The sequence below is a fragment of the Haematobia irritans genome, chromosome 5, assembly GCF_050003625.1.
Source record: "Haematobia irritans isolate KBUSLIRL chromosome 5, ASM5000362v1, whole genome shotgun sequence".
In the NCBI taxonomy this organism is placed as follows: domain Eukaryota; kingdom Metazoa; phylum Arthropoda; class Insecta; order Diptera; family Muscidae; genus Haematobia; species Haematobia irritans.
The window spans coordinates 161,023,069-161,050,609 of record NC_134401.1 but is presented as its reverse complement, the minus strand read 5'-3'; the positions used below and the strand labels follow the sequence as shown (position 1 = coordinate 161,050,609).

Below are 27,541 nucleotides of genomic sequence, written 5' to 3'. Positions count from 1 at the left end.
CGTACCAAAGTTTAGGCGGTTCCTTTGAAATTTAGTCCTGCTAGAGGCTCCGGAGGTAAAATTTAGTAATCGGTTTATATAGGGTCTATATATAATTATGGACCGATCTGCATGGTTATTAGAAGATCGAATAATTTCTGTTCCTTCATGAGGCTTCAAAAAAAGTCTGGATTATATAAGGCATATATTAACATTAAGGATATCAACAAGATCGGATGAAATTTACTCACCCAAGGGGCTCAAGATGCCACATATGGAGATCGGAACTATATATAATTACGAATTATAATTATGAACTAATATGAACCAAGGCCAAATTTCAACAGCAATTGTTCATCCAAGAGGCTCAGGAAGTCAAATTTGGGGTTCGGTTTATATGAGGGCATATGTTAACATAAAGAACCGAATTTCAACCGGAACAAATGAAATTGCTCCTTCATGAAGGATCGGCCTATATTTTATTCCTATGAAAAATTTTGTACAAATTTTATTTCTATAGAAAATTTTGTCAAAATTTTATTTCTATAGAAAATTTTGTCAAAACTTTATTTCTATCGAAAATTTTGTTAAAATTTTATTTCTATAGAAAATTTTGTCAACATTTTATTTCCATAGAAAATTTTGTCACAATTTTGTCAAAATTTTATTTCTATAGAAAATGTTGTCAAAACTTTATTTCTATAGAAAATTTTGTCAAAATTGTATTTCTATTGAAAATTTTGTCAAAATTTTATTTCTATAGAAAATTTTGTCAAAATTTTATTTCTATAGAAAATTTTGTCAAGATTTTATTTCTATAGAAAATTTTGTCAAAATTTTATTTCTATAGAAATTTTTGTCCAAGTTATATGTCTATAGAAAATTTTGTCAAAATTATATTTCTGTAGAAAATTTTGTCAAAATTTTATTACTATAGAAAATTTTGTCAAAATTTTATTTCTATAGACAATTTTGTAAACATGTTATTTCTATGGAAAATTTTGTCAGAAAATTTTTTTTTAGAAAATTTGTCAAATTTTATTTCTACTGAAAATTTTGTCAAAATTTTATTTCTATAGAAAATTTTGTCAAAATTTTATTTCTATAGAAAATTTTGACAAAATTTTATTTTTATAGAAAATTTTGTCAAAATTTTATATCTATAGAAAATTTTATCAAAATTTTATATCTGTAGAAATTTTTTATCAAAATTTTATATCTATAGAAAATTTTATCAAAATTTTATTTCTATAGAAAATTTTGTCATATTTTATTTCTACAGAAAATTTTGTCAAAATTATATTTCTATAGAAAAGTTTCTCCAACTTATATTTCTATAAAAAATTTTGTCAAGATTTTATTTCCATGGAAGATTTATCAAAATTTTATTTCTATATAAACATTTTGTCAAAACTTTATTTCTATGGAAAATTTTTAATAATTTTATTTCTATAGAAAATTTTGTCAAAATTATATTTCTATAGAAAATTTTGTCAAAATTTTATGTCAATAGAAAATTTTGTCAACATTTTATTTCTATAGGAAATTTTGCCAAATTTTATTTCTGTAAAAACTTTTTCCACATTTTGTTTCTATAGAAAATTTTTGCCAAATTTTATTTCTATAAAAAATTTTGTCAAAATTTTGTTTCTGTAGAAAATGTTGTCAAAATTTTATTTCTATAGAAAATTTTGTCAAAATTTTATTTCTATAGAAAATTTTGCAAATTTAATTTCTATAGAAAATTTTGTCAAAATTGTATTTCTATAGAAAATTTTGTAAAAATTTTATTTCAATTATTTATTTCAATTCAACATCAATTAAATTTTTAATTGAATCAATTAAAAAATTAATCGAAAATTGCTAATAAAATCAATTAATTTTTTAATCAAGCATTTTTTTAATTTCAAATTAAAACTGTGATTGATACTATCATTTTCGTGATTGAAGACATTTCAATTAAAAAACTAATTGGATCAATTAATTTCGTGATTGAATCAGAACAACATTTTTTTGTGTGTAGAAAATTTTGTCAAAATTGTATTTCTATAGAAAATTTTGTCAAAACTTTATTTCTACAGAAAATTTTGTCAAAATTTAATTTCTATAGAAAATATTGTCAAAAATTTATTTCTATAGAAAATTTTGTTAAAATTGTATTTCTATAGAAAATTTTGTCAACATTTTATTTCTTTAGAAAATTTTGTCAACATTTTATTTCTATAGAAAATTTTGTCAACATTTCATTTCTATAGAAAATTTTGTCAAAATTTTATTTCTATATAAAATTTTGTCAAAATTTTTATCAAAATGTTATTTTTATAGACAATTTTGTCAAAATTTTATTTCTATAGAAAATTTTGTAAAAATTTTAGATCTATAGAGAATTTTATTAAAATTTTATATCTATAGAAAATTTTATCAAAATTTTATATCTATAGAAAATTTTATCAAAATTTTATATCTATAGAAAATTTTATTTCTATAGAAAGTTTTGTAAAAATTTTATTTCTATAGAAAATTTTGTCAAAATTTTATTTCTATAGAACATTTTGTCAAAATTTTATATCTATAGAAAATTTTATCAACATTTTATATCTGTAGAAAATTTTATCAACATTTTATATCTATAGAAATTTTTATCAAAATTTTATTTCTATAGAAAATTTTGTCAAAATTTTATATCTATAGAAAATTTTATCAAAATTTTATATCTATAAAAAATTGTATCAATATTTTATTTCTAAAGAAAATTTTGTCAAAATTTTATTTCTATAGAAAATTTTGTTAAAATTTTATTTCTATAGAAAATTTTGTCAAAATTTTATTTCTATAGAAAATTTTGTCAAAATTTTATTTCTATAGAAAATTTTGTCAAAATTTTATGTCTATAGATAATTTTGTCAAAATTTTATTTCTATAGAAAATTTTGTTAAAATTTTATTTCTATAGAAAATTTTACCAAAAATTTATTTCTATAGAAAATTTTTTCAATATGTCAAAATCTATAAGGGGCTATATCTCAAAGTGGTCCGATATACCATTCGAACTACATCAATAACAACTACTTCTCCCATATTTCAAGTCGATAGCTTGTTTCATTCGAAAGTTTGCGTAATTTCATCAGACGGACGGACGTATTTTGCGAGATCGACTCAGAATTTCGCCGCGACTCAGAATAAATATACTTTACGGGGTCTGAAACCAATTATCTGGTTTTACAAACACAATGAAAAGGTTAGTATACAACAACATATGTTATGACCAAAACCGTGCTTACTGCTCAAAATTAGGATCTTTTTATTGGGTAGTCGAAAAAGATTTTTTTTTAATTTTTAAACAAATTTCAACTCATTCGTGTTATTCATAAATGTTTTTCTGATTCAATCACGAAATTAATTGATCACATTAATTTGTTAATTGAGATTGCTTTAATTACAGAAATTGATACACTCATTACAGAATTGATTAGAAATAAAAAATGCTTTTGACTAAAAAAAATTAATTGATTTCTTCGACACTATCAATTAGTTGATTTAATAATAAATATTTTGATCGCAAAATTCAATTAATTTTTCAACTGATGCAATTTATTATTGATTGACCTTCACTTTCTATTCCAATTAATTTTTTGTTTGATTCATTAAAAATAATTGCAGTTTTATGAGAGTGTATTTGAAGCTTTTCGCTTCAAATACACTCTCATAGAATTTAGATTTTTCTTTGGATTTGAGACAAATTTAATGAACCAATGCATGACATGATTTACCTATAAAAAGTTATTATTTTTCGAATAAATTTTTAATAATTATTTGTTTTCAGAATTATAACGTAAATTGGGATAATTAGCATTGTTTGGTTGTATGGCCTAGGTTAGGTTAGGTGGCAGCCCGATGTATCAGGCTCACTTAGACTATTCAGTCCATTGTGATACCACATTGGTGAACTTCTCTCTTATCACCGAGTGCTGACAAGGGACCTCCTTTTTAGAGTCGAGTCCGAACGGTGTTCACATTGAGTGAAACCACTTAGAGAAGTTTTGAAACCCTCAGGAATGTCACCAGCATTACTGAGGTGGGATAATCCACCGCTGAAAAACTTTTTGGTGTTCGGTCGAAGCAGGAATCGAACCCACGACCTTGTGTATGCAAGGCGGGCATGCTAACCATTGCACCACGGTGGATCCCTAAAACATTGATCCACATCTCTAATTTTCGTATAGCCTCGGGGAAATTTTCATTTGGCCTCATTTTACCATTTTTCTGTTTGTCTTCACTTACCTTTGCTCAGGACATTGTTCACAAACAGGACATTCTTGCTCAGGGGGTCTTTGGCCATAGGTCTTCATTTCTTTACCCACATAAGGAGTTTCACTATTAGGATCTTGGGCTAAAATTAAGAGAAAAAAATAAAAACCAACAAAAAAGTTATAAGATTATATGCATATCTTAAAAGCTTTATCATGTTGTGTACGTAAATATGTCATATAACTCTGGTCTTAATATTAACTCTTTTTTTTTTGGTTCTTATCACCATCAGTTCGATAGCCATAGTAAGCCTAAGTCATTCACTAAAGTCATCATGCTAGTCATTCGTTCATTCATTCATTCATTCATTAAGCTCATGTCATTGATTTGAGTAATTTCGTCTTCTCTATGCAATCACTTTCAAATCAATCATCGTTAAAAGAGGCACACTTACTCATTCTGACACCAACACACACACAGAACATACATACAAATAAACTCAATCCCTCCCACTCTCTCACCCACCATCTTATACAATATCTTCTCATATATATGGGAGTATTTGCTATGCTTAGCTTTACTATGTGTGCACGTTAGACTTACGTGCTATTTCAAAATTAACCATTGTTGTATTGAGAGCATTTCGGGCCACACAATGGTAATAGCCAAAATCATCTTTACGCAAAGAAGTAATTGTTAGACGCATTGTAGTCCGATAACTGCAAGGAAACAAAAAGAGACATGCAAAAAAGAAAATTGATCCATGGTTAAATGCTTTAAACGAAGAAATGTTCGAGTCGAGCATCTATAATCGATTGACAACCACGGTTGCCACAATTGGTAGAACTAAAATTTTGCCAAATTTTCTATAGAAATAAAATTTTGACAAAATTTTCTATAGCAATAAAATTTTAACAAAACTTTCTATAGAAATAAAATTTTGACAAAATTTTCTATAGACATATAACTTGGACAAAAATTTCTTTGGAAATAAAATTTTGACAACATTTTCTATAGAAATAAAATTTTGACAAAACTTTCTACAGAAATAAAATTTTCACAAAATATTCTATAGCAATAAAATCTTGAAATATCCTACAGATATAGCATGTTGATAAAATTTTCTATTGAAACAAAATTTGGATAAAATTGTCTATAGAAAAAAAATTGGATACAATTTCCTATAGAAATGAAATTTTGGCAAAGTTTAATATAGAAATGAAATTTTGACAAAACTTTCTATAGAAATAAAATTTTGGCCAAATTTTCTTTAGAAATAAAATTTTGACCAAATTTTCTATAGAAATAAAATTTTGACCAAATTGTGTATAGAAATTAAATTTTGAGAAAATTTTCTATAGAAATAAAATTTTGACAAAATATTCTGTAGAAATAAAATTTGGACTAAATTTTCTATAGAAATAAAATTTTGACAAAATTTTCTACACAAATAAAATATTAAAAATATTTTCTATAGAAATAAAATTTTGCCAAAATTTCCTATAGACATATAACTTGGACAAAAAGTTTTATAGAAATAAAATTTTGACAACATTTTCTATAGAAACAAAATTTTGAAAAAACTTTCTGTAGAAATAAAATTTTGACAAAATATCCTAAAGAAATAAAATTTTGACAAAATTGTCTATAGAAATAAAATTTGGATAAAATTTTGACAAAGTTTAATATAGAAATAAAATTTTGACAAAATTTTCTATAGAAATAAAATTTTCACAAACTTTTTTTACAAAATTTTCTATAGGCATGAAATTTTGATATATAACTTGGACTAAAATTTCTATAGAAATAAAATTTTGACAACATTTTCTATAGAAATAAAAGTTGGACAGACTTTTCGATAGAAATAAAATTTGGACAAAATTTTCTATAGAAATTAAATTCGTTTTGTTTGTTATTGTTGGTTTCTCTTCAATCATTATCGTTGTTTTTGATTTCAGCTTAAAAGTTTCATATAGAAATGAAATTTTGACAAAATTTTCTATAGAAATGAAATTTTGAGAAAATTTTCTATAGAAATAAAATTTTGACCAAATTTTCTATAGCAAAAAAAATTTGAGAAAATTTTCTATAGAAATAAAATTTTGACAAAATTTTGTATAGAATAAAATTGAGAAATGAAATTTTGACAAAATTTTCTATAGAAATGAAATTTTGAGAAAATTTTCAATAGAAATGAAACTTTGAGAAAATTTTCTATAGAAATAAAATTTTGACCAAATTTTCTATAGAAAAAAAATTTGAGAAAATTTTCTATAGAAATAAAATTTTGACAAAATTTTCTATAAATTTTTTTTGACAAAATTTTCTATAAATTTTTGTTGACAAAATTTTCTATAGAAATAAAATTTTGACAAAATTTTGTATAGAATAAAATTGAGAAATGAAATTTTGACAAAATTTTCTATAGAAATGAAATTTTGAGAAAATTTTCTATAGAAATGAAACTTTGAGAAAATTTTCTATAGAAATAAAATTTTGACCAAATTTTCTATAGAAAAAAAATTTGAGAAAATTTTCTATAGAAATAAAATTTTGACAAAATTTTCTATAAATTTTTTTTGACAAAATTTTCTATAAATTTTTGTTGACAAAATTTTCTATAGAAATAAAATTTTGACAAAATTTTCTATAGAAATAAAATTTTGACAAAATTTTGTATAGAATAAAATTGAGAAATGAAATTTTGACAAAATTTTCTATAGAAATGAAATTTTGAGAAATTTTTCTATAGAAATGAAACTTTGAGAAAATTTTCTATAGAAATAAAATTTTGACCAAATTTTCTATAGAAAAAAAATTTGAGAAAATTTTCTATAAATTTTTTTTGACAAAAATTATAATTATAATTTTTTTTTTTTTTTGACAAAATTTTCTATAATTTTGTTTAAACAAAATTTTCTATAGAAATAGAATTTTGACAAAATTTTTTATAAAATAAAATTTTGACAAAATTTTGTATAGAAATAAAATGTTGACAAAATTTTTGTATAGAAATAAAATTTTGACAAAATTTTCTATAGAAATAAAATTTTGATAAAATTTTCTATAGAAATAAAATTGTGACAAAATTTTCTATAGAAATAAAATTTTGGCAAAATTTTCTATAGACAAAACTTTCTATAGAAGTAACATTTTGACAAAATATTCTATAGAAATAAAATTTTGAAATATCCTACAGATATGACATGTTGACAAAATTTTCTATAGAAATAAAATTTGGATAAAATTGTCTATAGGAATAAAATGATTACAAAATCTTCTTAGAAATAAAATTTTGAGAAAATTTTCTACAGAAATAAAATTTTGACAAACTTTTTTGACAAAATTTTCTATAGAAATGAAATTTTGATATATAACTTGGACAAAAATTTCTATAGAAATAAAATTTGGACAAACTTTTCGATAGAAATAAAATTTAGACAAAATTTTTTATAGAAATTAAATTCGTTTTGTTTGTTATTGTTGGTTTCTCTTCAATTATTATCGTTGTTTTTGATTGCAGCTTAAAAGTTTCATATAGAAATGAAATTTTGACAAAAATTTTCTATAGAAATAAAATTTTAACAAAACTTTCTATAGAAATAAAGTTTTGTCAAAATTTTCTATAGAAAAAAAATTTTGACAAAATTTTCTTTAGAAATAAAATTTTGACAAAATTTTCTATAGAAATAAAATTTTGACAAAATCTTCTATAGAAATAAAATTTTGACAAAATTTTCTATAGAAATAAAATTTTGACAAAATTTTCTATAGAAATAAAATTTTGACAAAATTTTCTATAGAAATAAAATTTTGACAAAACTTTCTATAGAAGTAAAATTTTGAAAAAATATTCTATAGAAATAAAATTTTGAAATATCCTACAGATATGACATGTTGAGAAAATTTTCTATAGAAATAAAATTTGGATAAAATTGTCTATAGGAATAAAATTTTTACAAAATCTTCTTAGAAATAAAATTTTGAGAAAATTTTCTGCAGAAATAAAATTTTGACAAACTTTTTTGACAAAATTTTCTATAGGCATGAAATTTTGATATATAACTTGGACAAAAATTTCTATAGAAATTAAATTTTGACAATATTTTTTATAGAATTAAATTTTGAGAAAATTTTCCATAGAAATAAAATTTGGACAAACTTTTTATAGAAATTAAATTCGTTTTGTTTGTTATTGTTGGTTTCTCTTCAATCATTATCGTTGTTTTTGATTGCAGCTTAAAAATTTCATATAGAAATGAAATTTTGACAAAATTTTCTTAGAAATAAAATTTTCACAAAATTTTCTATGATTTCTTTTTTTTTTTTTTGACAAAATTTTAAAAAAATTTTTTTTTGACAAAATGTTCTATAGAAATAAAGTTTTAACAAAAGTTTCTATAGAAATAAAGTTTTGTCAAAATTTTCTATAGAAATAAAATTTTGACAAAATTTGTTATAAATAGAAAATTTTGACAAAATTTGTTATAGAAACAAAATTTTGTTTCTATAACAAAAATGTTGACAACATTTTTCTATAGAAATAAAATTTTGACAAAATTTTCTATAGAAATTAAATTTTGAATAAAATTTTTTATAGAAAATAAAATTTGACAAAATTTTCTATAGAAATAAAATTTTGACAAAATTTCTTATAGAAATAATATTTTGCAATATTTTCTGTTTGGTAGTTTTTTGATAAAATTTTCTTCAAATTTTGATAGATTATTTTTGGCTCCAGTGGCAACCGTGCTGACATTATCATTCAAATTTCCAATTTACCCATCTGGATTGGTTTCAATGCGATATTTGTCTCCACGATCCAAGATACTTCCGTCATAGGCTCGTTCCCAATAGAGAATGGCTTCGGGGAAAGCTTCCACAATGCATTCCAAAGTAGCTGTACGACCATATTCTGCATAAATCATTTGTCTGTATACCGATATCATGGGAGGAACTGCAAGGCAAAAAAAAAGAATGAACTATCAATAAAACCCCACAAAAACCATTGATGGAGAGAATTACACATCTCGTCCACCTCCAAGAACATGACATTTTGTGGCTAATGGAAACTTACATTGGACTTCTATTAAAAATGTTGCATTGGCCACTGGGGCCAAACCATTGTCGGCATAGCATGTATAGGCAGCCATTTGATGGCGAGTGATATTGGTGAACTTCAGATAAGGGCCGCTTATGGATGACACTATAACCCCACGAACACACACACACACATAGAGATGCCAACCATGCAAAATATGCAAACCACGCGGAAACATAAAAGAAAACGGAAATACAAAAAGGAAACAACATTGATGATTATATAACCTTTGGCATACATTCACTGCATGGTTTCGAGGATATCCTTACTCTCAACGCCATGAACATTAATCGTTCGACCGTCATCTCGTCGCCATTCAACATGGGGCATGGGATTACCGCTAGCGGCACAGCTTACATTTAATGTTTTCCCTTCTTCAACGGCTATAGAACGCGGCACATTTATGTCTGCAACAAAAAAAGTGAAACGGAGTGAGAACGCCAACAATTTTCATTGAATATAAAGAAATGCATGTTAAAACAGATATTCGTTATGACATTTATAAATGGCATAATACCAACATAAATGAAAATTGGGATTTTTGAATAACGTAGCTTTTTTTTTTAATTATTTTAAAATGGAATTATTCAAAAGGCTTCATTTACAGGATGCAATGCAATTGTAACCAAATAATGTAAGAATGTGTAATAACTGTCGTCCATATAGTTGTTGAATTAAGAGTTGATTAACTCATATTCAGATCAAGAAACTCTGATACTAATACGGAATGCTGTTATTGTTGTAGCCCCTGGGAATCGATAGGGAAAATAAAAGACAAAACATGATTATGATTATCCAGTTCGAGGAAGCGAGCTACTTCTACTAGACGCGTCAAGAGTGAAGTAGGTGTCAGATCTGTTGGCTTTGCATGATACGCGAATATATGCCTTGTAATGTGAGGCGATTGTCCACAATTCGGGCAAACATCTTGGATTTCCGGATTCAGAAGGGACAGGTAACTATTTAAGTACCAGATCTTAGCTGGGATATGACCGACCTAGTCTATCTAGCCAGTCGTATCTATAGCCTTCTGAACCGCTGTCGTTTGTGCCAACATCATTTATGTCCTTATTCCCTCATCGCTGCCATCACCGATCAACCGAATGGTCTTGACTCGTTCGGTTTATCCCTCTACACTTTATCAGGTACTCGTGGGACAACAAGGCGACCTCCTCATTGTTGTCCCACCGATAACATTTTGGACTCATGGTGCAGATGATGTTGTGAACCACCGCCGTGTGTGCCGCACTCAATGCCGATTTTATTCCCTCATAACTGTCGTCGCCGATCAAGAGGTTAATTGACTGAATATCTTTCCTGAAATCGAACCGAATGGGTTTGAATCGTTCGGTTGGTACCTTCCCGGATGTGGAACGTGCAGATGATGTTCTGAACCACCGTGCAGATGATGTTCTAAACCACCGCCGTGTGTGCCGCACTCAATGCCGATTTTATTCCCTCATAACCGATCAAGAGGTTAATTGACTTAATATCTTTCCTAAAATCGAACCGAATGGGCTTGAATCGTTCGGTTGGTACCTTCCCGGATGAGGAACGTGCAGATGATGTTCTGAACCACCGAGCAGATGATGTTCTACACCACGGCCGTGTGTGCCGCACTCAATGCCGATTTTATTCCCTCATAACCGATCAAGAGGTTAATTGACTGAATATCTTTCCTGAAATCGAACCGAATGGGCTCGAATCATCGGTTGGTTCCTTCCCGGATGTGGCATAGTTTGGGTGTTTATTCAATGTTCTGAACCACTGCCGTGTGTGCTCCACTCAATGCTGATTTTATTCCCTCATCACTATCCTAGTCGATCAAGTGGTTAATTGACTGCATATTTTTTCTGAAGTCGAACTGAAAGAGCTTGGCTCCTTCGTTTGGCACTCTCCTGTATGTGGCATGATTTGGATGGTTAACCTCCCTGTGCTTTATCAGGTTCTGGTGGGTGAAGAGATCACAGTTTTGCCTCACCGATATCATTTTGGACTCATGTTACAGATGCTGTTCAGGTTTGTGGAGTGAAAATCCGCAACGCAGTATTTTGTACAGTTTGAAGATTTCGCCATTGGGTATCGCTCATACTCCCAGTATAAGTCCAAACAAAGCAGCAAAATCGATAAGGGGACGACATATAGACAACCAATGCCTTCATGATCATGTTTCTGCTCCCAACGTTTTTAGCAACAATACAAGTCTGCCCAAAAGGTGTGTTCCTTGATTACAGATGGGATACATGTTGGTTACACTGGTATCAATCACTGATAGCTAGGAACTGAGACCGCTCGCTGCATTCGTCTGATTTTTGGGAGCCACCATGGTGCAATGGTTAGCATGCCCGCCTTGCATACACAAGGTCGTGGGTTCGATTCCTGCTTGGACCGAAAACCAAAAAGTTTTTTCAGCTGTGGATTATCCCACCTCAGTATTACTGGTAACATTTCTGAGGGTTTCAAAACTTCTCTAAGTGATTTCACTGCAATGTGGAACGCCGTTCGGACTCGACTATAAAAAGGAGGTCCCTTGTCATTGAGCTTAACATAAAATCGGGCAGCACTCAGTGATAAGAGAGAAGTTCACCAATGTGGTATCACAATGGACTGAATAGTCTAAGTGAGCCTGATACATCGGACTGCCACCTAACCTAACCTAGTTGGGCCAAAACTATTCTAGTCTGCCGTGGGAGGTCTCTTTCCTCCTGTGCTAAGGGCGGTAGTCGGACTACGAGAACAGGATTAACTTTGTAGTTTCTTTCCGCTTTAGCTACAATATTCTCATGAATCCAGTTCAGACCTGCCTGGTATGCTATCTGGTCTAGAGACTCTCTTTTGTAGCGCTGGATCTCGCGCTCTAAATAGATAAACCTTACGTTGCTGGGTGGTGGTTGTATATCCATAAGATGCTGGTTTGGATTATTACTGCGACGCGACAAAAACCCAGGAAATATTGCTTTAACAAACATAAAATTCCCAGCAAAAAAAGCGTCGCCAAAAAAGTAATGAAAATGTCCTTTTTGGATCCAGAAGTGGTGCAAAATTGACGCAGAAGCGATGAATTTAACATGGGCTTATCATAGGACGGAAGTCCTCCATTTCAACAGCCGGTGCACTGAATTTGCATCACTTCTTTAGGTGTGATCCGAATTCAATGTTTTGGGTGTAAATTAAAAAATTCTGTCATATTTTGTCAAATAAATAATTTTTATAAATTTTTATGATTTTTAATGGATTATAACGCTTGTCTCACACGTTTGGCCTCAAATATTTTCAAAAATTCACAATTTTTTCAGATTGGAATTAGAATTTTTTGCGACAACATTTAAACAATTTGTACCATTTTATGAATTCTTAAACTGGTTTTAACCAATTTGAAACAAAAAAAGTTAAAATTACCCATTAAAAATATGAAAAAAGCATGTTATAAGAAATTGAATGAAAACAACTTCCTGTGTAGTTAAAATAAAGAACATCATTGGAAGTACATCTTCTGGAAGTGCTTTTAAACTGGTGCCTTTGGAAGAACTTCCAAATTTTTTTGCTGGGTATGTCTGTCGCAGTTCTAGGGACCTCGTTCTGGATGTCACACCTTTTCGGATAATTAACCGTCATGTTAGAGATCACATCATCTTTCCTACCGGGGGATGCCTTGACGCCTCCAAGTTACCATCGGTAACTTCAGCTGAGTTAACTTGTGGAATGTGATGGGAACTTCGAATGATAAAAATGATTCTCTAACAGTATCGGAATCCTCAATATATTCCCACTTGAAACCCTTGCATATCTTTTTGCTTCAGTGGCCGTCACAAAGATTTTAGAAATCACATCATCCGGAGGTTCGCCTTGGAGACTTCGACGGTATTAATACCATCGGTAACTCCCTCGATTGATGTGAATGACTATCCTGGTTGCTCAGTCTCGACATCCACAACAAATTCTCTTGCACACCTTTTCGGATAAGCCACCGTCACGTCACCAAAGTTGTAAGAGATCGTTTCCCACCTTTCTTTCAATCTCGAGATCAACAAATTCTCTTGCACATCTTTTCAGCTCAGTTACCGTCACGTAACCTAAAGTATCAGCGATCTCATCATCTTTCCCTCCGCCTTGGTGGCCTTGATGTTATTAATACTATCGGTAACTTCAGCTGAGGTAAATTGAGGTGCGTTATGGGCTTGGGAATCTCGATAACTAGGAATGACTCCCCTTGTTGCTTTTTCAGTCTTGGGATAGTCAAACAATTCTGTTGCACATCTTTTCGGATCGTCACAAAGATTTTAGAAATCACATCATCCGGAGGTTCGCTTTGGAGACTTCGACGGTATTAATACCATCGGTAACTCCCTCGATTGATGCGAATGACTATCCTTGTTGCTCAGTCTCGACATCCACAACAATTTCTCTTGCACATCTTTTCGGATAAGCCACCGTCACGTCACCAAAGGTGTTAGAGATCGTTTCCTACTTTTCTTTCAATCTCGAGATCAACAAATTCTCTTGCACATCTTTTCAGCTCAGTTACCGTGGCGTCACCTAAAGTATCAGCGATCTCATCATCTTTCCCTCCGCCTTGGAGGCCTTGACGCTATTAATACCATCGGTAACCTCAGCTGAGGTAAATTGTGGCGCGTTATGGGCTTGGGAATCTCGACAGCTAGGAATGACTCACCTTGTTGCTTTTTCAGCCTTGGAATAGTCAACAAATTCTCTTGCACATCTTTTCGGATCGTCACAAAGATTTTAGAAATCACATCATCCGGAGGTTCGCTTTGGAGACTTCGACGGTATTAATACCATCGGTAACTCCCTCGATTGATGCGAATGACTATCCTTGGTGCTCAGTCTCGACATCTACAACAATTTCTCTTGCACATCTTTTCGGATAAGCCACCGTCACGTCACCAATGGCGTAAGAGATCGTTTCCTACCTTTCTTTCAATCTCGAGATCAACAAATTCTCTTGCACATCTTTTCAGTTCAGTTACCGCCACGTCACCTAAAGTATCAGCGATCTCATCATCTTTCCCTCCGCCTTGGAGGCCTTGACGCTATTATACCATCGGTAACCTCAGCTGAGGTAAATTGTGGCGCGTTATGGGCTTGGGAATCTCGACAGCTAGGAATGACTCACCTTGTTGCTTTTTATACCCTCCACCATAGGATGGGGGGTATATTAACTTTGTCATTCCGTTTGTAACACATCGAAATATTGATCTAAGACCACATAAAGTATATATATTCTCGGTCGTGGTGAAATTCTGAGTCGATCTGAGCATGTCCGTCCGTCTGTTGAAATCACGCTAACTTCCGAACGAAACAAGCTATCGATTTGAAACTTGGCACAAGTAGTTGTTATTGATGTAGGTCGGATGGTATTGCAAATGGGCCATATCGGTCCACTTTTACGTATAGCCCCCATATAAACGGACTCCCAAATTTGGCTTGCGAGGCCTCTAAGAGAAGCACATTTCATCCGATCCGGCTGAAATTTGGTACATGGTGTTAGTATATGGTCTCTAACAACCATGCAAAAATTGGTCCACATCGGTCCATAATTATATATAGCCCCCATATAAACCGATCCCCCGATTTGGCTTGCAGAGCCTCTAAGAGAAATAAATTTCATCCGATGCGGCTGAAATTTGGTACATGGTGTAAGTATATGGTTTCTAACAATCATGCAAAAATTGGTCCATATCGGTCCATAATTATGTATAGCCCCATATAAACCGATCACCAGATTTAACCTCCGGAGCCACTTGGAAGGCCAAAATTCATCTGATTCAGTTGAAATTTGGTACGTGATATTAATATATGACCTCAAACACCCATGCAAAAATTGGTCGATATTGGTCCATAATTATATATAGGCCCCATATAAACCGATCCCCAGATTTGACCCCCGGAGCACCTTGGAAGAGCAAACTTCTTCCCATTCGGTATCCAACAACCATGCAGGAATTGGTTCCTATCAGTCCATAATTATATATAGCTCCCATATAAACCGATCGCCAGATTTGACCTCCGGTGCCTTTTGGAGAAGCAAAATTCCTCCGATCTGGTTGAAATTTGGTACGTGGTGGTAGTATATGCTATTTAACAACCATGCCAAAGGTGGTCCATATCAGTCCATAATCATTTATAGCCCCCATATAAATCGATCCCGATATTTGGTTTTGGAGCCTCTTGGAGGAGCAAATTTCATCCGAGTGAGTTGAAATTTGTGGATGACAGTTTTTCGTAGAAGTTTCTACGCAATCCATGGTGGAGGGTACATAAGATTCGGCCTGGCCGAACTTACGGCCGTATATACTTGTTCAGCCTTGGGATAGTCAAAAAATTCTGTTGCACATCTTTTCGGATCAATCACCGTCATGATGGTAGAGACCTTAGACTTTACGGCTGTTGACGCTATTGGTACATTCAGTACAGGGAAATTGGGGCGTGTCATGAGCTTGAGCATCTCGAATGCTAGCAATAACTATTCTTGTTACTCTACCAGGGATCCTTGATCAATTCTCAGGTGAAACCCTTTCAGATTTTTTCGCAACACATCGTCAAAGTTATTAGAGATCCCATCAGCATCATCGACTTTATTACTAATCTCTGGACCCAGTTCACGGATTGTGGGATCAGCAGAACCTCAACATGCCTCACCGCGACAATTCAACCGGCCGACCTAAACCAAACGGCATAGAAGAGTACCAGAATTTCCTCGGCACAATACAAACATGTGAGGTTAGCAGTAGCTCAATAATGACGATTCACGTTTGTCTGAAGCGGTCTCCATTGGCGTACGTTATATTGCAAAACATTCGGCATTCATATGTTAGAAATAGGATAGTCGGTTAATCAAGAGTATGGACTCATAGTTCAGTCGCGGGCATCCTCGCTCGCGATGGAAACTCCTTTCGCAAGCGGAGTATACGAATTTGGCTGTTATCTAGGAGAGAATGCATGAGTTCGTGGAGAGTCTCTTATACCAAACCCTTTGCCCGTACACAAGCCACTCTATGCATAGGCCATAAACTGGGCCACAGCTCCCAACCTGCGGAATGTATTCATCGATATAAAGATTTGTTACTTGGGTTGCTGCATCCTTGATTCGCCTTTGATTTTCGTTCGGAGGTGGCTGCAAAAAAATTTCAAAAACTATAACGATCCGCAACTGGTGTAACAGCATCCTGCCAATTAGTTAGTATGACTATACTCCCGCAGTAATGTCAAAAATGCACCCACTCAACGAACTTGGTTTCAAAAGCAACAATACCATGATCCTGGTTTCTGCCCTTTTTCGGCTCAAATCAGAAAGAGGACCCACGGAGTGTATCACCTCCCGCCACAGAAAACATCCCACAATATAACATATAACACTAATGTGGCCAACGCTAGCAAATGAGCTGAAGCCATTGGGTCAATTTGCTACCCCTAATTCCTAAATAGTAATCAATGAAAATTTCTTACCTGCAATCGATGGTGGTATTAATAAATCACTCAAGAAGGTACCATTCTTCAATTGAACCTTATAAGCATTCACTCCTGGTATACCAGGTGTTCCATTTGTGCCTGGCTTCCCAGGTCTACCACGGGGTCCAGCTATGCCTGTGTAAAAGAACAAAGAAATAAAAACAAATTGTGAGAAATTATTACAAAGTTTGTCCTTTTCATTTTTGTTTTGTTTGCTAATCAGCTTTGTCTTTAGATTTTTTCCTTACTGCTTTTGTTTTGCAAACAGTTTTCATTTCAGTCCCAGAGCTGGCAAAGAGCCACCAAATCATGTCCATTAAAAAAGCATAACTGCTACAAAAATTCATTTATAATGGTAACCACAATGGCCTTTGCCATTAATCATGCCACTATTAATCATGAACCCATCAGCTTTCATCTACAACTACTAGAGCGAGGACTACGAGGACCTAAAGAAACCAGGAAGGTAGGGGTATGGTGATAAGGACCTGCCGAGGATACCAGTAAAATGAGAAACATCGAAAAGAAACAACCATCTTAATTGTAATTCAAGTGAAAAAATTGGAATTTTTTTTACGATGCTCTATGTCAAAGACCCCAGAGACCCTGGTTTGTTATCCTTTGTCATGGTTCAGAGCAAAGTGTAACAACACATCCTGGGAGATTGCCTTGTGTTGTTTCGTTTGTGTTTGTTTTTTTCTTAGCTGCTAATGCTACGAAAATCTGCAACAATTTCCATTTCCTTCTTGCTTTTGGAAAATATTTACTTCACAAACATTATTCACGAGTTTTATTTCTGGAGTTCTATGCTGAGGGGTTTAGGGATATTTTTTCAAGGTTTTACCAAGTAGTTTATTTTTTTGTTGATTGCCGTAAATGCAAATAATCGAGAGTTTAGTCCTTAAACCAATTGATACCATGTTTTTGTATGCCAATCCTGCTAGAGTTTGAGTACCAACAAGCCACAACAATAGCCCATAGAAGGACTTCCATAAGGGTATGCTGTGGTATGACAGTCAAACATTTATTGGTCAAAGAGTCTTTCGAAATATACAACAACTCCCCCGATCACCATCATACCAAAAACAGCTAAAGAAAACACATAAAAATACTTTGTTTCGAATATTCCTACTGTTGTATTTTTAAATTGACTGGTATTTCTTGTGGAAACAATTTTCTATTGCTGGAGTGCAAATATGTTAGCAAAATGGACTACCACCATTGCCTGAAAGAGATACTAGGAACATAAAGACAGTGGTTAAAAATAAACCAAAAAGTTCACAGAATATAAAATTTAGTAGGTTTTAAGCAAAATTATTCAGAATTGGAAATGGATTTGTATTTTGTATAAGGGATAAAATTAACAAAGCCGCTGGTTGTCTAGATTAACAGCTATATATGGCCGTAAAATCGAATTGAAAATACCCACCTCTATGGATTAAATATAATAGCTTCCTGTTTTCCCCCTAGTAGCGGATTATCTGATAATAATATAATTTTAGGCGAATTTGATGAAACATATTCCCTTGAGAAGACATATTCAAATGGTAGCTTCCCAAAGTTAAATATGTATATGGTTTCTCCAAAATGACAAGGGACCTAGTCCGAATAGCATTCCACATTGCAGTGAAACCAATTAAAAAAGTTTTTAAACATTCGAAAATGTCACCACCATCACTGAGAGGGAATAACCAATCAAAATTTTTTGATATTTTGCCGGAAATGCGGCTTAACCCATGTCTCTTTGTATGCATGGCGGGCATACAAACCATGGTGGCTGATATTATTGAATTTACGGTTGCCACTTGAGCCAAAAAAAAATCTACCAAACTTTGGAGAACATTTTACCAAAAAACTACCAAACAAAAAAAAATTGCAAAATATTATTTCTATAGGAGATTTTATTGAAATTTCATTCCTATAGGAATTTTTTTTCAAAATTTCATTTCTAAAGGAGTTTTTGTGAAAATTTCATTTCTATAGGAAATTTTGTTAAAATTTTATTTCTATAGAAAATTTTGTCAAAATTTTATTTATATAGAAAATTTTGTCAAAATTTTATTTCTATAGAAAATTTTGTCAAAATTTTATTGCTATAAAAATTTTGTCAAAATTTTAATTCTATAGAAAATTTTGTCCAAATTTAATTTCTATAGAAAACTTTGAACAAATTTTATTTCTAAATAAAATTTTGCCAAAATTTTATTTTTATACAAAATTTTGTCTAAATTTTTATGTATAGAAAATTTCATTTCTAATATAGAAAATTTTGTCAACATTTTATTTCTATAGAAAAAGTTGTCAACATTTTATTTCGTCCACATTTTATTTCTATAGAAAATTTTGTCTAAATTGTATGTCTATAGAAATATGAAATTTTCTATAGATATAAAATTTAGATAAAATTATAGGAAAGTTTGTCAAAAATTCATTTCTATAGAAAATTTTGTCAAAATTTCATTTCTATCGAAAATTTTGTCAAAATTTCATTTCTATAGAAAATTTTTTCAAAATTTTATTTCTACAGAAAATTTTGTCTAAAAATTTATCTATAGAAAATTTCATTTCATTTTTATGTATAGAAAATTTCATTTCTAATATAGAAAATTTTGTCAACATTTTATTTCTATAGAAAAAGTTGTCAACATTTTATTTCGTCCACATTTTATTTCTATAGAAAATTTTGTCTAAATTGTATGTCTATAGAAATATGAAGTTTTCTATAGATATAAAATTTAGATAAAATTATAGGAAATTTTGTCAAAAATTCATTTCTATAGAAAATTTTGTCAAAATTTCATTTCTATCGAAAATTTTGTCAAAATTTCATTTCTATAGAAAATTTTTTCAAAATTTTATTTCTACAGAAAATTTTGTCTAAAAATTTATCTATAGAAAATTTCATTTCTAAAGGAAATTTTGTCAAAAATTTCTTTCTATAGAAAATTTCCTCCACATTTTATTTCTATAGAAAATTTTGTCTAAATTGTATGTCTACAGAAATATGAAATTTTCTATAGATATAAAATTTAGATTAAATTATAGGAAATTTTGTCAAAATTTCATTTCTATACAAAGTTTTGTCAAAATGTTATTTCTATATAAATTTTGTTACAATTGTATTTCAATATAAAATTTTTCAAAATTTTATTTCTATAAAAAGTTTTCTATGGCAAATTTTGCCACAATTTTATTTCTGTAGAAAATTTTATCAACATTTTATTTCGATATAAATTTTGTCAGAATTGTATAGAAAATTTCCTATAGAAAATGATGTCAAAATTTCATTTCTAAAGGAAATTTGATCAAAAATTCATTTCTAAAGGAAATTTTTCAAAATTTTATTTCAATAGAAAATTTTGTCACAATTTTATTTCTATAGAAAAATTTGTCAAAATTTATATTGGTCAACAATTTTTTTTTTCAAAATTTTATTTCTATAGAAAATTTTGTCAAAATTTAATTTCTATAGAAAATGTTGTCGAAATTTTTTTTCCGTAGAAAATTTTGTCAACACTTTATTTCTATAGGAAATTTTGTTAAAATTTTATTTCAATAGAAAATTGTGTCAAATTTTATTTATATAGAAAATTTTGTCCAAATTTTATTTCTATAGAAAATTTTGTCTAAATTGTATATCTATAGAAATATGACATTTTCTATAGACATAAAATTTATATAAAATTATAGGAAAATTTGTCAAAATGTCATTTCTATAGAAAATGTTGTCCAAATTTTATTTCTATAGATAAATTTTGTCAAAATTGTATTTCTATAGAAAATTTTCTATAGGAAATTTTGCCAAAATTTTATTTCTGTAGAAAATTTTGTCTAAATTGTCTGTCTATAGAAATATGAAATTTTCTATAGACATAAAATTTAGATAAAATTATAGGAAATTTTGTCCAAATTTTATTTCTATAGATTTTTGTCAAAATTTTATTAATATAGAAAATTTTGCCAAAAAAGTATTTCTATAGAATAATTTGTCAAAATTTTTTTTCGATAAAAAATTTTGTCCAAATTTTATTTCTATAGAAAATTTAGTCCAATTTTATTTTCTATAGAAAATTTTGTCAAAATTTTATTTCTATAAAAAATGTTCTATGAGAAATTTTGCCAAAATTTTATTTCTGTAGAAAATTTTGTAACAATTTTATTTCGATATAAATTTTGTAAAAATTGTATTTCAATAGAAAATTTTCTACAGGAAATTTTGCCAAAATTTTATTTCTATTGAAAATTTTGTTAACATTTTATTTCTACTGAAAATTTTGTTAAAATTTTGTTTCTATAGCACATTTTGTCAAAATTTTATTTATATGGAAAATTTTGTCCAAATTTTATTTCTATAGAAAATTTTGTCTAAATTGTATGTCTATAGAAATATGAAATTTTCTATAGACATAAAAATTAGATAAAATTATAAGAAATTTTGTGAAAATCTCATTTCTATAGAAAATTTTTTTAAAATTTTATTTCTAAATAAAATTTTTCCAAAATTTTATTTTTATAGAAAATTTTGTCTAAATTTTTATGTATAGAAAATTTAATTTCTATAGGAAATTTAAAAATTTCATTTCTATAGAAAATTTTGTCAACATTTGATTTCTATAGAAAATGTTGTCAAAATTTCATTTCTAAAGGAAATTTTATCAAAATTTCATTTCTAAAGGAAATTTGTTAAAATTTTATTTCTATGGAAAATTTTGTCACAATTTTATTTCTATAGAAAAATTTGTCAAAATTTATATTGGTCACGAAATTTTTTTTACAATTTTATTTCTATAGAAAATTTTGTCAAAATTTTATTCATATGGAAAATTTTGTCAAAATTTTATTTCTATAGGAAATTTTGTTAAAATTTTATTTCTATAGAAAATATTTTTATAGAATATGTTTATATAGAAAATTTTGTCCAAATTTTATTTATATAGAAAAATTTTGTCCAAATTTTATTTCTATAGAAAATGTTGTCTACATTGTATGTCTATAGAAATATGAAATTTTCTATAGACATAAAATTTAGATAAGATTATAGGAAATTTTGTCCAAATTTTATTTCTATAGAAAATGTTGTCAAAAATTTATTTCTATAGGAAATTTGTCAAAATTTTATTTCTATAGAAAATTTTGTCAACATTTTATTTCTATATAAAATTTTGTTAAAATTTTATTTCTATAGAAAATTTTGTCAAAATTTTATTTCTATAGAAATTTTTGTCGAAATTTTATTTCTATACAAAATTTAGTCCAAATTTCTTTCTGTAGAAAATGTTGTCAAAAATTTATTTCTATTGCAAATTTTGTCAAAATTTTATTTCTGTAGAAAATTTTGTCAAAATTTTATTTATATAGAAAATGTGTGAAGCGCCTCTTAGTTAGAAAGGAATATTTTGCAAAATCTACCAAAACATCAAGAATTCTACCAACTGTGGACAAAAAAACGGTATCAACATCAGAAATTATCCTGAAAGTATAAGCCAGATTTGTTTGCTCGTGAGTTGAATATAACTCCATAATGGATGCGACACTCAAGCTCAACCGAAGATTATGGTGTGGACCAAACTGAATGCCGAATATTATCGGGAAAATGTCCTCAAACAGTATTGAAAGACTGGACAGACAATTATTTCGATCGCAAACCATGGACATTCCGACAGAATTTAGCACCATCGCAGTTAACCAAGAATATGTTAAAAAACGAGATATTTAACTTCATTTCTAACACACAATCTTAATCTTTTGGATCTTGAAAATAATGTTGGCACTAAAATATCTTAAAGTCAGTAATGAAGCTCTGCGCAGACAAATATTTCGGCCGCAGACCCTGGACATTCCGAGAGGACTCAGCTGCATCACACTCAGCATGCACCAACCAAGAAAGAAGGTCCCTTGCTTCATTTCTACCGCACACTTGGCCACCAAAATGTCCGGATCTAAGTCAGTTTAACGTTTGCGCTTTAAGGAGAGTAAGGTTGGCACTAAAAACTCAAGAGCCACTATCATAGCTGCGACCGAAGTTCTGGTGGATTTGGCTTGATTTGGAAATGTATGTAATTTTTAAAGAGCCTCTTGTTAAAAATAGGTGACACGTAACTTCCCAAAAACTGAGATGATTAACCATCAGCATTAAAATTCAATCTGAGCTCAAAGCCTTGACTCTATACATTGGCTCAGAAAAATTGCAGCATCTTGTTGTGGCTCGGAGACCACTTCACACCCCTCTGTATATGAGCCACCTTAGCAATTTTCTAAGATCCCTATCCACTGTCCCCTCAATGTTAGAATGTTACAGACCATAAATCTCGCTAGGGGAAAATGTCACTCAATTTCTAAGTAATGTCGAGGTTGAGGTCATTAGTTAAGGGGTTTCAAAAACAGAAACAAAACAAAAAATGAGTCTGTGTAGAGGGCCACAAAACAAAAGGAATATAAACAATGCAACATAAGATGCTGGGAAAGACAAAGAATTATCAAACACAACGAAAGAAATTGAATGCGAGAAAGTTTGTAGACAATTTTTAGTTTCTATCAAAAAGTGTTCGTTTTCATAGATTACTGGAAGAGCAAGACAGATCTTAGACATCTCCTCGAACTTTTCCTTACTTAATAAAAGTAAAAAAACCTTCTTACTTACCTTTAAGGCCTCTTTCGCCTGGTGGCCCTTGTGAACCCTTGGGTCCTGGCAAGCCATCACGACCATCTTTGCCATTGGTTCCATCTTTACCATCACGACCAGGTTCTCCATTTTTGCCAGGTATACCATCGGCTCCAGCACGGCCAGGAACACCATCTAGACCAGGTTCACCGGGAACACCATCACGGCCATCTAAACCAGGTCTTCCAGGAATACCAATATCTCCCTTAGGGCCCCGGGGACCCACAGCTCCCACTGCACCAGCCGTTCCCGGTTGTCCAGGTAAACCAACATCACCTCGATTCCCCTTAGGGCCTGGTATACCCGGTAATCCAGGAGGTCCCGTAGGACCCTTCGGTCCCTGGGGACCCTCAGGCCCCGGAGGACTAGGTGGACAATACTGTTGGGTTCCCTGACAAAAACCGGTAATCATCTTCTCCGGTACACGGCAATAAGTATTCAAATAAACCCATTCATCTCCACCCGGTGCAGCACCTTTCAAGCCAGTCCTTTTGCGAATTTCCTTATCTTGTTCCTCCAATACTTTACGATGGTTGGGAGCAAAAAATTCTATGAAAGGATCTGCAATGAAAAAGAATTAATAACCTATTAGGACATTATAAGTGACAGACGAAGAAGAAGAAGTCCTTGCAGCAATGCAGGTCTCCTAGAATATTAATGGACAACAAAATGAATGAATTGCTTATTGATTGAATTCACAATGGGAACGAGGAATTTGCCACATCAGCAAATTTGAGATTTGCTTTTCCGCTACTCCGGAATAATCATTGATGGCTTTTGTTTGTGGCATAAGCAACTTCTGAGATTTCTGTTGCATTTATAGTCCTCTGAGGAGGGGGGGAGTGATTTAATACTTGAGCTAGTACTTGAGAGTGCAGTTTACTGCTTTAGCATCCTGCCCATCCTTCTCGCCCCAATTTCAAGTATTATTCTCTTAATGATATTGCTTTGGTTCGGTTTCTTGGCTTTGTCTTGTGTTGCCACCATTGTCATTAGAATTTCAAATTATCCTTCATTCATATTTTCTTAAGCGGCAATCTTTTATTTATACTCCCATTTCTCTGGACACACACACACACAGAGTGATTGAAAGAGGACCAGCAAAGTAGGTTTTCGAAATTGGGGGCCTTAAGTTGGAGTTAACACTCTGGCTGGATGATGGCTACGGTACTCTGCCATGGAAGATCACGTTTCGAGGTTTATAGTAGCGATGGTCGGACCAGGAATTATAAATTCCCATAAATTCTGATGATATCTGTCTGGTACGATGGGTGATCCAAAAGATCTCCCTGACTTTTCTGGGATGCCCATCCAAAAGAGAGTGATTGCTTGTTCGCCCATGACTGAGCACTCTGCATCCCAAGTTCTGTCACGACTTGAGAACCTTGCTCCTCTCTCGAAGCTTTTCAGAAATAGCGATTCTATGGCTACCTCAATGACCTGAGTTACCTTCGTTTCATAGAGAGGATCTGGGAAATGTCGCCATGATTGTTGAGAGAAGACAAACAATCAATGAAAAATTTGTTTGGTGTTCATCCGAAAGTGGGAGCACATGACACTTTGAAGGCACAACGGATTGCTGACCATTGGCCCATCGTGAATGCATTGGAATTGGTATGCCTTAGTTATAGGGGAACCCCCACAGTTCAATGTTTAGATGATTAATGCCTCAAGCGAAATCCATCTGGCGATTGCTGAAGACTTTGTCTCTCTTTAGTAGGGTAATCACCTTAGCCTCTTTTAAGATATCAGCTATGATGGCTGAATCCTACGATGGACTGAGGGTCTTTGAATGGTTTGGAGACCACAGACGCAACAAAATCCTCTCCTTGTCGCCCTATCGAAATGGCGGTGGTCTAGGAATGTGTTCCCCTTGTGTTCGTCTACCACCTTGACACTCTAATGCAAGGTCCCCTGATTCTAGAATCTGCAGTATTGGAACGACGAACCCCTTACTTTCCGAGTGACGATGCATCTAGTGGATTGTTTCTAGCATCTTTTCGGCAGCCCGAACATGGGAGGGGCGCCACAGCTCAATTGTGCGACGAAGCTTTGAAATTTCAATTGGGTCTTTTTTATAAAAAACCAGCGCCTTGGATCTTCCAGCGCTGGAGATAACATCGGTACCTCCGGAAAAAATTTGGTGAGTCGATGGCTCAGGATGCCAAACAATTTGTCGTTTAAAAGATCTATTTCATTGCATCGGTCAACGTTACATCTAGCATATATAAATAGAGGGCTCAATCAGCCAAATTCATGTCAAAAGATACGGTCAATCCTGACAGACAAGGACATCTAAAATACGTCCCTAGGAGCAGGAGCCACAAGCGTTGGATTCTAATTTATCTGTACGGGCGCCAGCCCTATGTGGAATTTGAGAAGTCAAGAGCCCGTAGAGTGAAATAGGGAGTTCCCCAAGGTGCTGTTATATTTCCGGTGCTGTTCAACCTACCTCCATCTGCGCAAGGATGACACGCAAAATCGTGAAGCGTTCCACATTTTTTCAGGGAGCCACCGTGGTGCAATGGTTAGCATGCCCGCCTTGCATATACAAGTTCGTGGGTTCGATTCCTGCTACGACCGAACACCAAAAAGTTTTTCAGCGGTGGATTATCCCACCTCAGTAATGCTGGTGACATTTCTGAGGGTTTCAAAACTTCTCTAAATGGTTTCACTGCAAGGTGGAACGCCGTTCGGACTCGGCTATAAAAAGGAGGTCCCTTGTCATTGAGCTTAACATGGAATCGGGCAGCACTCAGTGATAAGAGAGAAGTTCACCACTGTGGTATCACAATGGACTGAATAGTCTAAGTGAGCCTGATACATCGGGCTGCCACATAACCTAACCTAACCTACCGCCATCTTTTGGATAGACAACCACCACCCAGGAATTTACATTGACCTGCATTATCTAGAGCGCAAGATCCAGCGCTACAGCCTACAGATAAGTCTGCCTCTAGATCAGCCAGCATATCAGGGAAGTCTGAATAGGATTCATGCGGATACTGTAGCTGAAGCGGTGAGAAGTTACACGGTTAATCTTGTTCTCGGAGAATGACCACCAGCCACAACACCAGAAGAAAGAGGCCTCCCACGCAGATTAGGTTAGTTTTGGTCCAACTAAGATCAGACAAGTGTATCCGCCTGACACCTATCAGCAATTGATTTGGTATTGATTAAAGCCAACCACCCTCTCCAAATTGCCCCAAGAGCAGCGATTGATTTGGTATTTGTTAAAGCCATCCACCCTCTCCAAATTGCCCCAAGAGCAAAAGTCATACAGTTTGAGATCCGGAGATTTTGGTGGCCATTGTGCGGCGTAAACCAGGAGAGGAACCTCCTTTTTAAGCCATTCTTGGTAGATGCGTTCTAAGTGCGATGACGCTGAGTCCTGTTGGAAAATCCATGGCCCAGCTCGTTATTTCAGGTCCTTTTAGACTATTCAGTCCAGTGATGATTTTCTCTCTTACGATCTGCCCGATTCCATGTTTAGCTCAATGACAACGGAACCCCTTTTTACAGTCGAGTACGAACAGAGTTCCATTTTCTGGTCAAACTACTAAGAAAAGCTTTCGAAACACTCACAAATGTCACCAACTTAACGGAGAGGGGACAATCCATCGCTGAAAAAATGTAGTGTAGAGGTTCTCAATGGTTCGCGCCGAAATGTTTGGCTGCCCTGGGCTCTAATACTGTCTTTAGGAACTTATCTCTATACTATTCGGCATTAATTTTGACCCCATGGTCGATGAATTCGGGCGGGAAGCGACCATTTACGGCGTTACGGCGACTCAGACAATTATCATCGGCGGAGCTTGACTTCTGTTGTTCAATTGAAGATGAAAATTTTCAGCTGCTCTCTTTGACAAGTAAACCTGATCATTTCGTATGTTCAAAAGCTGGAGTCTTTCTAGACAAGGCGGATATGCTACCCTTTCGCTACGGTGGCTTCCAATGGTCTGCGGATGATATGATTGTCTGTCGTAAACTCTATTATTGTCTCTAGGACATTTTCTTGATAATACTCGGCATATATTTTGATCCCACGATCATATTCGTCGACCTAGCGAAGAGCGATCATTG

At 32.2% G+C, this 27,541-nt stretch overlaps 1 protein-coding gene across 6 annotated transcripts in view; it reads right to left on the bottom strand.

Moving 5' to 3' along the window:
* The window catches only part of LOC142237937 (uncharacterized), a 118,704-nt gene that overhangs the window by 50,721 nt on the left and 40,442 nt on the right, over window positions 1-27,541 (bottom strand). For all 6 annotated transcript variants that reach the window (XM_075309410.1, XM_075309409.1, XM_075309414.1 and 3 more), the window contains exons 4-10: window positions 23,438-24,019; window positions 16,795-16,932; window positions 9,597-9,734; window positions 9,304-9,432; window positions 9,009-9,183; window positions 4,830-4,945; window positions 4,260-4,368 (exon numbers count right to left, since the gene is read on the bottom strand). In XM_075309410.1, the coding sequence (XP_075165525.1) occupies window positions 4,260-4,368; window positions 4,830-4,945; window positions 9,009-9,183; window positions 9,304-9,432; window positions 9,597-9,734; window positions 16,795-16,932; window positions 23,438-24,019 (1,387 nt within the window). The remainder of the gene's footprint in view (window positions 1-4,259; window positions 4,369-4,829; window positions 4,946-9,008; window positions 9,184-9,303; window positions 9,433-9,596; window positions 9,735-16,794; window positions 16,933-23,437; window positions 24,020-27,541) is intronic.